The 12,812-nt window shown below is 40.1% G+C and overlaps 2 protein-coding genes across 4 annotated transcripts; one reads left to right on the top strand and one right to left on the bottom strand.

The window, feature by feature from the left end:
* The first annotated feature begins 27 nt into the window (after positions 1-27).
* ighmbp2 (immunoglobulin mu DNA binding protein 2) lies at positions 28-7,596 on the top strand. The gene is made up of 16 exons (XM_004553034.5): positions 28-184; positions 1,391-1,473; positions 1,710-1,879; positions 2,304-2,499; positions 2,586-2,683; positions 2,796-2,959; positions 3,057-3,257; positions 3,340-3,481; positions 3,568-3,742; positions 4,511-4,693; positions 4,787-4,905; positions 5,000-5,094; positions 5,755-5,878; positions 5,993-6,802; positions 6,898-7,097; positions 7,228-7,596. Exons 2-16 carry the CDS (start codon positions 1,397-1,399, stop codon positions 7,423-7,425), a joined length of 2,952 nt encoding a protein of 983 aa, XP_004553091.1. The 5' UTR covers positions 28-184; positions 1,391-1,396; the 3' UTR covers positions 7,426-7,596.
* LOC101473535 (E3 ubiquitin-protein ligase TRIM39) lies at positions 7,590-12,128 on the bottom strand. 3 transcript variants are annotated; one of them, XM_076885832.1, is made up of 6 exons: positions 11,892-12,128; positions 11,487-11,582; positions 11,113-11,343; positions 8,514-8,536; positions 8,311-8,433; positions 7,590-8,240 (listed from the first exon to the last, which is right to left on the bottom strand). In XM_076885832.1, exons 1-6 carry the CDS (start codon positions 12,048-12,050, stop codon positions 8,069-8,071), a joined length of 804 nt encoding a protein of 267 aa, XP_076741947.1. In that variant the 5' UTR covers positions 12,051-12,128; the 3' UTR covers positions 7,590-8,068. The 3 variants fall into 3 exon arrangements, with proteins under 3 accessions (XP_076741947.1, XP_076741945.1, XP_076741946.1); XM_076885830.1 differs by having other exon boundaries at positions 7,590-8,433; XM_076885831.1 differs by lacking the exon at positions 11,487-11,582 and having other exon boundaries at positions 7,590-8,433.
* Between the last annotated feature and the right edge of the window lie 684 nt (positions 12,129-12,812).

Below are 12,812 nucleotides of genomic sequence, written 5' to 3'. Positions count from 1 at the left end.
TCCGAGCCTATAGGTGGCAGTGTGCCGAATTTGTCAACCAGTAAAACACAAACAAGGAAGAGAACAGGAACCAAACAAATCCACCTGAGTAATGATAGAGAGGGTGTTACATTTCCAAGTTATTTAGCATGATTAACTAACGTTAAATTTGGCTTTTCCGTCTTTAGGTTTCAGGCGCTAACAGGTGAGTGCAGTTCTCGCTTGCTAACTGCTCGTAAAGTAAAATGACCGTGGCTGTGATGTTAGCATTTAGCTTTAACATGTTTGTGCGTTGAAACGATTTACCTATACCCTGCTTCTTTTTTAAGGGTTACTTTCATCTATAATAACTAAGTGTGGGTCCTAGTGCTTTTTATTTTACAGCTTTTTTTTTTAAATTTTACAGTTTTTCCTTTGTTGTTTTTGTCGTTTTCCCCAAATTAAAAATAAAATAAATACAGTAGTGGGTGTACAGGCTAGTAGATTCAGTTTCGGACGAATTATTTAGGAGGAGAAGTACAGAAAAAGGACAAAAATATTTAAATATGGTTAAGACCAATTTAACCTGTGTCGTAATAATAATAATAATAATAATAATAATAATAATAATAATAATAATACATTTTATTTGAAAGCGCCTTCCAGAACACTCAAGGACACTGTACACAGCAGAACACTAAAAGCAAGCAGTTTACACAATCATAAAAGCACAAGACATAAAACAAATTTAAAATAGCAGAGTGGAGAGGTCATGTGGGATAAGCTATTTTGAACAAGTGAGTTTTGAGTTGGGACTTAAAGAGAGAGAAGGAAGTGATATTTCTTAAATCAGGAGGTAGGGAATTCCAGAGTCGAGGAGCAGAGCAAGCCCTGCTCCCCATGGTGGCAAGACTGGGAGAGGGGACAGAGAAAGAGAAGAAGATCTAAGACACAGAGATGGGGTGGTGATCTGAACCAGATCAGAGAGATATGCAGGAGAGAGATGATGAATAGCCATAGATGTGTACAAGAGTATTTTGAAATTGATACGATATTTGACTGGGAGCCAATGAAGCTGCTGCAGCTTAGTAGTAGTATGATCATGAATAACTATTATTGCTTTGAATATTTTGTTTGTTATTTGTTTGAGTTTTTTTGTAGAACATTAAATCATTTTTTTGTAACCCAGAGAAAAGGTGTATAGAAATAAAACTGTAAAAAAGTTAAACAGAAGGTAGAAGAAGCATGAACGTTGGAAGCAAAACTATACTTTAGTATTAAAGTGGATGAAATGTCAATTTAACTAATCCATAAATCACAAAATTAAGATTATTTATCAATCTTTGCACATTATAAATATTATAGCATGTAGAGATGTTTTTCTAAAAATCAGATGATGTGCTAGAAACATCTTGTTCTGTTACCATTTCAGTGAGTAATGGCCTTGGAAAAGTTTGTGTCAAAGACACTCGAGCTTCTGCAGGAGGAGCGGGAGGCTGAGATAGAGGAGACCAGGTATGTAATGTCACATCTGCACTGTCAAACGGTCACACTGCAGAATTTAGTTTGCTGAACTGTGCGACATAAAGATGTTTTTATTATTTGTATTTAAATTGTTTTCAGAGAGATTAAGGTGTGGTTTTAAAAAATGGATTTGTTTCTAAACACAGAGATTTCTCCTGAAAATAATCTAAAACCAAATGTGGTTATCAACAGTTGTCACTCGTGATTTCCCTTTTTTGTGCCCTCAGGGTATGGCAGGAGAACATTTCTCTCAAGGATCTTCAAAACAAAGGTGTTTGCCTGCTGAAACTGCAGATAGGAAGTCAGTCCACAGGCCTCTACGGCCGCACAGTCGTCATCTTGGAGCCAAGAAAGCATCTTGGGTTCTCATCTCTGCCAAGCAACAGCTTCGGACCTGGTGAGATTGACGTCTGTTTTTACTTTATGAGGCAGAGTGTTCAGCTTTGAGGCCCTTTTCCTTTTATGATGAGGCTTAAAATTTTCTTTTTTGATAAAGCTTATAGTTAAGGCTGGATCAGGTGACCATGAATCCTCACTTAGTTATCCTGTAACAAGACTAGGCTCTCTTCAACACCAACAAGTCGCAGCAGATGGCTGCCCCTTCCTGAGCCTGGTTCTGTCAGAGGTGTCTTCCTATTAAAAGCTTTGCTTTCCCACTTTTGTCAAGTGCTTGCTCATAGGGGGTTGTCTCTCCATTATTATAGAGATTTACCTCACAATATAAAGCACCTTTAGAAATGGTTGTTCTGATTTGCACTATATAAATAAAATGTAATTAAATTATGTTTATATTACAGTGAGGTATGTGTCTGTCTTTGCAGGTGATATAGTTGGCTTGTATGACACTACTGGATGCACTGCAGCCTCACAGATCAGTACTGGGATTGTGACAAGGGTCGGCCAAGCATCTGTAAGTGTGGCCTTTGATGATTTAAAGGATGGCCACAGTTTAGATTCAGATGCACTTTACAACCTTTTAAAGTTAGCAAACGACGTCACTTACAAACGAATGAAACGGTGAGGAATATCTGTAACCAAAAATACCTCGGTGCATGTGAATCAGTACACTTTTGAAACTTAACCCATGGGGTTTCTGCTTGCAGTGCTTTGAATACATTAAATGGATACAACAATGGACCAGCTTCCAATTTAATAAGTGTCCTCTTTGGAGACACAAAACCTACTTCTCAGTCACAACCAAGTGAGTAAATATTAGCTCCTGTTTTAATTAAAAGATTGTTTAGAAATCTAAGTTTCCATATGCATATATAACGTTCAGCGCATTGGTGTTTGCCTCTGTTTTATTTCATCAGATAAGGTTGAATTCTTTAACTCAAACTTGGATGACTCCCAAAGAGAAGCTGTATCCTTCGCTCTGTCACAGAGAGAGCTTGCAGTGATTCATGGGCCTCCGGGCACTGGGAAGACCACCACTGTGGTGGAAATCATCCTGCAAGCTGTCAAACAGGGGCAAAAGGTGCAAAAATGTGAATTTGTTAGTGTATAAAGAAGAATGTTATCAATGCCACAACTCTAGTCTAGACAGGATCACTTTGGCTCTTGTGACTGTGCAGATCCTGTGCTGTGCTCCTTCAAATGTGGCGGTGGATAATTTAGTGGAGAGGTTAGCCCAGGGCAAAGCCAAGGTCCTGAGGCTGGGTCACCCAGCCAGGCTACTGGAGTCCATACAGAAACATTCACTGGATGCCATCCTGGCTCAGAGTGACAACGCAAACATCATCGCTGAGATCCGGAAGGACATTGATAAAGCATTTGTGAGTATTATAGTGTGGTGTCCCGCTAACATGTCATTTTAGTGCCGTCTCAAATGATTTGTGATGTTGTGATTGTTCCAAGACGGGAATGAAAAAGGAGAAAGGAGAACGGGGGAACATGAAACGAGAAATAGGAGAGCTGAGAAAAGAGCTGAAAAGCAGAGAGGCAGCAGCCATCGCCCAGATCCTTAAAAGTGCTGACGTTGTGTTATCAACCAACACAGGTGAGTAATGGCCCGATGACAGTGTCATTCAGATGCTGGAGTAATGATGAAAGGTAATCGGAGAGCGCTTGTCTGCGTGTGTGCAGGTGCCTGCGATGACGGGCCTCTGAAGTTCCTGCCAGCTGAACATTTTGACTGGGTGGTGATAGACGAGTGTGCTCAGGCACTGGAGAGCAGCTGCTGGATCGCCCTGCTTAGAGCGCGCAAGTGCATCCTGGCTGGAGACTACAAGCAGTTACCACCTACCATTAAATCACAAATGTAAAAAATTCAAGTTTGGGTTTTTTATGCATTCATAATATTCAGCATTTGATATCTATACCGTTGTGACTTTTTTTCCTCAAGTCCCAGAAGTTTTTAACCTTAAAATACACGATGTAGCATTTATCTGTTGCCAGTATGTAAATGAATTGTAACATAACCTGAACAATGAGACATTCACCGCCTGCTTTTATTAAGCCTCTGGAGTTAAAAGTGGAGGACAAAATCCAAAGGATGTCACTAGAAATAGTTTTTAGAATTTTAATTTTTCCTTTAAAAAGCACTTTTGACACATTTTCTGAAGCATTCAGATTTCTGATTATAAAAACAACAAGCTTGGTTAAAGGATAGGTTTCATAGTTTTCCAGTCTGTTGCTTTTTAAAACACCGAAACAGGTTTTTCTAGCTCTAATCAGCTCTTCTGTGTGTACTGGTGGTTCAGAGATCTCATCCTAATGCACTTTTAATCCCAGTATCAAATCAGTTATAGAAAGAAGTCATCGATGCTCCATCCATTTTTTTCCACTTTTCCAATTCAGGGTTGTGCAGGGCGGTAACCTATTCCAGTTGTCACAGGGCGAGAGGCAGGGTACAGCAGGGATCTCTCCTGGTATTCTGGCTTTCTCCCACAGTCCAAAGATGTGCAGTTAGTGGGGTTGGGTTAAATGTGTATTCTAAATTGGCCGTTGATGTGAATGCGAATGAGGCTGGTTTTCAGAAATTAAAATGTAAATCTCTAAAATTTTTATGTTGTTCTGTTGCATACAGGGCTGCATCAAAAGGCTTATCTCTGAGTCTTATGGAGAGACTTATCCAGATGTACGGGGACTCGGTGGTTCGTATGCTGACAGTTCAGTACCGCATGAACAGTGCCATTATGCAGTGGGCCTCCAAGGAGATGTACCATGGAAGACTGACCGCTCACAGCTCTGTGGAGGGACATTTACTGAAGTGAGACTCAATGTACTATTTTAAAGCATCTCATATTTGAGTTCTGGTGACGGATGAATCTTTGGATTCATTTAAAAATGTCGCTCAAAACAGAGATCTAGCAGGAGTCGCATGCGTTGAAGAGACCAGCACGCCGCTGCTTCTTATTGACACAGCAGGGTGTGGTCTGAGTGAAATGGAGGTCGCAGATGAGCAGTCCAAAGGCAACACAGGTTATTCTTTTTTAATTTTAGCTTGTAAACAAGCCATCTATGTTTACTGCTTGTGTGGTATGACAGTTTAACAGCGTGTGATGTGTTTCCTCAGGTGAGGTCGACATCGTCGATCTGCACATAAAAGCTCTGACTGAAGCTGGAGTTAAAGCTAAAGACATAGCTGTTATTGCTCCATACAATCTACAAGTAAGTCACAGAAATGAGACTGGCAGCACTGAAAGTAACTGATTGGTTTCAAAATTCCAGGGAGAATTATTAAATTTTTTTTCCTGAAGGTCAGATCATCATAGCACAGTGATTAGGGAAATGCAAAAAGGATGTAAAGACTAGTATAAAGAATGACTTAGCTTTTAAGTAACTTAATGCATTACTTTAAAGAAAAGTGATATGTGTATTACATTGCTTAAAAAAATAAAAAATAAATAATTCCCCCAACAGAGAAGAAATACCTCCAACGTGCACAAACATTTGACCACAGTGTGCAATAAATTTGCATGTATGTATGTAAAAACATCTTTCCCTTTGATAAAAATAAACACCCGAAGCTTTATCATTTAAATGGTACATGGTAAACACACTGGTACTTATATAATGTCGTTCTACTTAATTTTGAGCACTCAAAGCCTTTTCTAAGTCTCATTCAGCCAATCACACACATTCATACAGTTCTTTTATCTAACATTCACACACTCACACTGCAATTGGTGGCAACTCGGGCTCACAGACATTCCGTCATTCCGACCTAATTGGTAGACATTCCGTTATACCACTTAAACCACAGCTGCCAAGGAAAATCGATATAACAGTGCTGTTTTGAATATAACAACCGTTTTTCTCTCCGTACAGGTCGATCTTCTACGTCAAAAACTTTCTGCAAAGCATCCAGAGCTCGAGATAAAATCAGTGGATGGATTTCAGGGCAGGGAAAAAGAGGCTGTCGTGTTGTCGTTAGTTCGATCCAACAGAAAAGGTAATTCATGACATTCCTTTTAATTCTGTCACAGAATTGCAGATGTTAGCTGCATTAAACATAAACAACAGGCTATCACAATTTTTTTTTTCCCACTGATTCCATTTATTTTAGGTGAAGTTGGATTTCTAGCAGAGGACAGAAGGATAAACGTTGCCGTTACGCGTGCAAGACGACACATCGCTGTCGTGTGTGACACTCAAACCGTTCAGAATCACGGTTTTCTGAAATCCCTGATTGATCACATGACTGAGTTTGGTGAGGTCAGAACAGCGTTCGAGTACATTCAAGACATCGTACCACAAAATTACACCCGTGACCACAAAGATGCGAAAACAGCCTCTTCCAGCACCTCCACATCTACCAAACACAAGGTCAAGGATCAGCCCTCCAGTAAAGCAAAGCCAGGACAGAAAAAATCTGCTGGTAGCAGCAGCAAGGAAAATGCAGCTGGTTCAGAGAAGCAAACAAAGTCTAGCACATCAGCAGAGCAAGAGCAGAGTAAGGGCAGACGCGCTGAGATCAGAGAGCAGGTGGAAAGGTTTATGAAGGACTTAAACCAGAGTGAGCTACAGTTTCCGTCATCGTTTAACTCTCATGACCGGCTGCTGGTCCATGAGATCGCTGAGGAGCTGGGCCTCATTCATGAGAGCAAAGGAGAGGGAAGTGAGAGGTGTATCACTGTCTCCAGACCCCCAGTGTCAAAACCAGCCAAAGAGGAAGCACGAGCAGCAACGGAAGAGGAAGAGGAAACGATCCCAGATTCAAAAAGTGAGCCATCGTCTCAACCCCCCTTAGACCTGAAAAGTTTACATTTAGAGAGGATGAAGAGGGAGCAGAAGAAAAGGGAAGAAAACGCTCAACAAAAAAAGCAACAGAACAACATTCATCCAGCTCAAGGCCACTCATCAAAAAAAGCAAAAGGTTTGCATCAGAAGAGTCTAAACAAAGCATTTAAAGGTGTTTTCTTACCCATCAGCTTTCTAACAGCTTAACTCTGCATCATGTTTCAACCCCAGGAAAAAATCGAACCAAGGCTGGGGCCTGCGACATCGCTGCTGCCTCTGCTCCAGATGACGACTTCGACACACTCATCAGTAGTGTCATGAAGGCCGACAGTGTTTGTAGTTTTGTCAAGTGCAAAGCATCTGTGCTAACACTCGGGCAGCTCTGCCTGTTCTGTAACAGGCAGTATTGTCTCAGTCATCATATACCAGAGGTAAGAGGCACGCCTCAACTGAGTAGTATGTTTGACGTGTAGGTTAACAGGTAACACCTGCCAAGCATCTGTGGAATTTATGTTTTTTTTTACGTGAAAGTCTGATTGACGTCTTGCAAATATTTTTCAGGTTCACGGTTGTGGAGATAAAGCCAAGTCTCATGCTCGAATGAGGATAAGTAAAGAGGGTGTTCTTTATGCTGGGAGTGGGAAGAAAGACAAATCTATGGACCACAATAAGAAGGCCTATCTGCAAAGAAAATTGGACTCTAAGCTAAAAGACATGGCGTCACAGAGGAAGCCAAAAAACAAAGAGAAGGATGGTTAATGGTTAACTTGACACTAAATTTAAATAAATCTAAAGACTTCGTTCTGAGAAAGCTAAAAGAGTGTTTGAAATGTTTTATTTTCTTGCTCTTTGGACCTCAGTTTGATACAGTAAAGTACAATTTCCTGCTGAAAAACTCTTATTTAAATAAATAATTTTAATTACAAAACATTTTCATTGTGTTTCAGTCACAATATTTATTGCATACATTACTAGTACTGTTATGACACGTAATGGAGCCTGCCTTTTAACTCTACAGAAATGGGAAGCTATTCTACTTTCACTTTGATTATCTGGGGACAGATTGTCAATGGACTCGCGTTTTGCACATCCTTACACAATCCGGGGGAAAAGTAGGGGAAAACCTTCTCAGTAAATTTGTCTTTGAATGTGTGGATCTTTGTAGAATCTGCAGCATTGATGAAAACGACTTTTCCCCTGTCATAGTCCAGCTCGACTGTAATCCTGTTGGGCTTCTCCTTCATTGGGAGCTTGGAGCGAGGTGTGGTCTGTGCCCACAGTGAGTCTCCATTGCTCAAGCCAATTACCCAGAAACCCTCAGCAGGGCTGAGGAAGATGGTATTCTTTCTTTGGATGGAGTCTAGAGCCACTCCGATGTACCAGTCTTTGCCTTGGCCCACATCTACAGTCCAACTGTGCTTTCCAGATGTAAAACCAGTGGCTCCCAGCACAGAAATACGGCTGACAAGGCGTTCGGGATTGTTGGGTAGGAGCTTCTTGCTGCTGTATTGCACACAGGACAGTTCTTCAGAGTAAGTTGAAATGGGCAGTGTTTGGATCCAAAACAACAGGAACTGGAAACCATAAAATTCAGTTAGTTGAAAATATGATAGATTTAGAGTAAAATCTTTTTCTTTAACCCACCACATCTGACAATGTCTTCCACCTTCTTCCAAATGTGAAAACTTAAGTGATCCCAGATGCTTTGCAGAGTTTATCAGGTGATAAACTCTGATGACCTCTGGCTCTCCAATTTTCCACTGAAGCCTGAAACATGTTAAGTTGTTACAGCATTCTCTCATAGAAAGGATCAATGCTGATTTTAGCAGATAGTGGGTTATGCTTACATTTTCTTTGTCTTCTTGTAGTCCTTAAGTTGAAGAGAGAATGTGAAAGAGAGTACATTATGAAATCATGTGTGAAATAGAGTTGCACATCTGGAAACGGCTGAAAGTATTACACCTGTACAGTAATTCAAAGACACACATATGTGCACTACCGTTCAAAAGTTTCAGTTTTGTATTGCAATTCAAGTCGTTCAACTCTAATGAATAGCTTGAAATGGTACAAAGGTAAGCGGTGAACTGCCAGAGGCAAAAAAAGATAAGGTTACCCAAAACTAAAAAATAATGTACATTTTAAATTTATACAAAAAGGCCTTTTTTTCTTTCTTTTTTTTAGGAAACAAAATGGTTTAACAATTTAAAGCTGTTCTGCAGTAATAGAGGTTGATCAAGCCTTGAAAGTTGGTGCTGTTATTTCCTACAAGTGTTCCAACTTTTCTGGATTACTTACAACCCCCTCTGTCTGTGAGCAGACCATGGAAGCTAACTATGGCATCAGAATAAAACAAAGAGGCTTGCCTGGGCCGTGAAACACCACTGCCATCAAGTAGGCAAAAGGATGGTTCCACAGTGTTTGCCATCAACTGTCAAACATGGAGGAAGAAGTGTGATGGTCTGCATTCATTCATAGTTCCTTCCAAAACATGCAAACCTCCTGTACTCCCGTACCACAATGTTGGATTTTGAACCGAATGCTGATAACACACTGCAAAGTCTCCCTCCTCTTTAGCCCGGAGGACAGAGCATCCACGATTATCAACAAGAACGTCTAATTTGGACTCGCTGAACACTTTACCACTTTGAAACAGTTAATTTCAAAGGCGTCTTGGTCCACAAGACACAAAGGTACTTCTGCACTGTTCAAATATGGCTTCCTCCTTGCATGATAGCGCACATAAGCAGCCGAAATGAAACAAATCAGAAGTGCCAAAACTGTAATTGCCAACTAAACTAGGTTTAAAAGTTCATATTATGAGCTCTACACCAGGAAAAAAAGCCGTTATTTATGCGTTATGTAGTGTTAAAACAGGTACAATGCTGTGAAAAAGTATTTGCCCATTCCTGGGTTCTTTTTTTTGGATTTCTCAACAAGATGATGGTAACAAAGGAAGATTTGAGGCTCCAAAACAGGACACAAACTAATGGGTTACAACCATGGACACTGTAAGAGATGGACGTAGCGATTTTGTAACCGGATGCAGTGAGTCGGTGCAGGTCTGACTGTCAAGCCATACGCTCTGTTACGGCCTCCGGCCTCAGGTGGCCCCGCCTTCCTCTAGGTAAATCAATGTGTTCCAGGACTCGTGTGTGATTGGTTACTGGGAGACCCGTGCCAACCCTCACTTATGCAGAATGAAGTGTGCCAGACCACACGGACGATTGGCTGCCCCGGGATCCCATGATGCTCCAAGAGGCAATCAGTGGCTGATCGTACCCACCTGTGGCTACAAAAGGCTGGAGGTCCTTCACTCAGTGGCGGCTGCTTAGGACTGAACATGCAGTTTGCCCTTCATGCCTCCCTCGTCGATCTTTGTTGAACTTATTCATATTGCTGACCTTTGTCGAACCTTGGTGCATGCTTTAAACCTAGCCTGATTAGAGTTTTGAGCTGCTAGCTGGCTGTGAGTAGGATTGCGTGAAGCTGGCTTGCCTTAGTTAAAACCCTAGCTTTTATTTTGTGTGCGGCCAGCCTGCCTTAGTTACCCTTTAACTTTTACTCGTGACTGTTCTTTCTTTATGTAATAATTGTCTGCCCAGTGGTCTGTTGCACAGCCCTGTCGGTTTTCTGTTTAAAGTTTGGAATTAAAACCTTTTGCTTTACTCAGTTTTGTGTTGGGGGGCTCGTGTATGTTACTCCCTCCCTGACGCCTAGCAGAGGGGGTCGTAACACGCTCATTGACTAACAACTTGTCAATCACAAACTGTTACTTCCTTTCTGACAAACAGTATAACCAAGATGTATGAAATTAACTCCTTTTAAAAATTTAATATGACCCTAAATATGTAACTGAGACCATGAACTCAACAGGAAAGTGTTAACAGTGGTAAAGGTAGAAAACGATATTTCTATAGACTTCAATGGGTCCCGAAGTCTTTTTGCAATCACAGGGATCACCCCCTGGTGGCCATTAAAAAGAACGCAGGCACATTGAAGTCGGCCCCACTTGTCAGACGCTACATGTGTCTTTAAAACTGACCATACTGATTAACCAATACAGCATACTAACATTTTACATCCAGACTATGGAAAATAGGTCTGTGAGAAATGCTTGTCTGACATTTTATGTTTTAATCCAAACTAATCCAAGTTTGAATCCAAGAAATCTAAGAAATACGAAATTTCAAATTTAATAAATAAAGTTGGTAAACATTTTATGCAAAATATGATTTTGGTTAATATTCAGTAATTTTCTTGTTTGCATGTATACTAACTAAATACTTTTAATTTTACTGTTTTGTATGCTGTGTGTTATATTGATGTTCATTATCACCTGGGCGTCCTGTTTAGCCATTTTCACTGTTTACTTGACTGTTTTTAGGAAAAATAACTTAGAAGTTAATATAAATAAAAACAGCTTGTAAATAATGATAGTAAATGCACCTGTAGAAGCTGTACATCCTGTGCTTTGAGAGCTGTTTCAATATCATTGATGGTGGAGGAGAGTGTGTTGATCTGCTCTTCAATGTTTTCCAGCTTCATACACATGATTTGAGTCTTAGTTTCCTCCTCCTGTTTCAGTGCCTGCAATCTGGTGTTTTCCTCCTCCTTAAGGAACTGGTGGAGCTTCTTAAACTCTTCCTTGATTCCTGTCTCAGTTTCACATGCCTGCGTCTGTAATTTTAAAGAATGTGGGGTTTTTTTTAAGCTAGTAAATGGAAGGAATGTTTGTCATGCTGGGGATTTTTTCGTCAGAAGCAACATTAAAAAGCCCCAGTAAAAGTCAGCATTGTTTCACGAAACGCAAAACCATTTACCTGGATATGGGTTTTTATTTCCTCCCATTGTTCCTTTGTGTTGATTAGTACTTTGAGTTTTTTCTTTAAGGACTCGAGGCTGGCTGAGATTTCTGTCTGAAATGTACGAAGAAGAATTTTAAAATATAGCATTTCTGTGTAGTTCCTGATAATCAGTTTTCTTTGTGGTTTTGTTTAATATCACATTGAATTAAAATTGTTAATTATTTGAGTCATATTGGGTGCACTCATTTCACTATTTTCTTACATTTTACAGACATAAGAATAATGAGAATTCGTGGAACAAATGACACATTACGTGATGATGGAAGTCATTAATTAAAGATCTGTTTCTTACATTGTGATGTAAGTCTACCAACAACTTCATCCCAGTATTAGTTTTTTTAAATGTATATTTTTACAAACCTTTTTCTGTTCAGCTGCTTCTTCTACTGGGCAGCAGACATGGACTTTGTGCTCTTTCGATTGTTGGCAGACAAGACAGACAAGCTCTTCATCATTGTGACAAAAACTATTCCGCTTCTGGTTGTGGAGAAAACATTTGTCTTGATTAGTTGTGGACATAACTGAGATCTTTTCTGTTTCCAGTTAAATAATCACACTCTGCAAACAGTGGTGCACTTCCCTGGCTGAAGGCTCAGGTGTTTCTGTCAAGTGATGTTCTTTGATTCAGGTATTGTGACAGTAGGCGGTACAACTGGGAATATTTACAGCTTCCTGTAGAAGTTGGCCAACTAGTATAACTGGGTAATCATGCAAGTCATCCAGACATAACCAAAGATGATATAGATGCAGAAGTTGACTAATGTCCTCGATACATGCTTAAAAATAAAAAATAAAAAAGTTCTCAGAAACTTTACGTTCATTTCCTTTATTTTAATAATGTGCCTGTTCTGTTTGAGTTTAAAATCATGAATGAGAAATGGCTGAATTAATCTTACTGATGTATCAGCTACTGATAACCATTGCAGCTCGTGTTCCGATTATTTATCTTGTTCCCCATTTCATCTACTGACTGCAAAAATATAGAGCCTGCACCATGAACATGGCTGCTTTATAATAACATAATAAACAATTTTAACAAGTTTATATAAAAATGTATTTCTAAATATTGAGCATACAGGCAGCCTTGTGACAACACTCTGACTCCCAGACAAACATGGCCCAAATACCCCAAGTTTAACGCTTTGGTGTCTGATAAATACGCAAATATACCTAAAAACAAAAAATCAAATACACTCATCTATCCATCCATCCATCTTCTTCCACTTATCCGGGGCCGGGTCGCGGGGGAAGCAGCCCAAGCAGAGAAGGCCAGACTTCCCT

The sequence above is a fragment of the Maylandia zebra genome, linkage group LG7, assembly GCF_041146795.1.
Source record: "Maylandia zebra isolate NMK-2024a linkage group LG7, Mzebra_GT3a, whole genome shotgun sequence".
NCBI classification, from domain to species: domain Eukaryota; kingdom Metazoa; phylum Chordata; class Actinopteri; order Cichliformes; family Cichlidae; genus Maylandia; species Maylandia zebra.
Note: the sequence above shows the minus strand (reverse complement) of the source record. Positions and strands in the feature narration are given on the sequence as shown.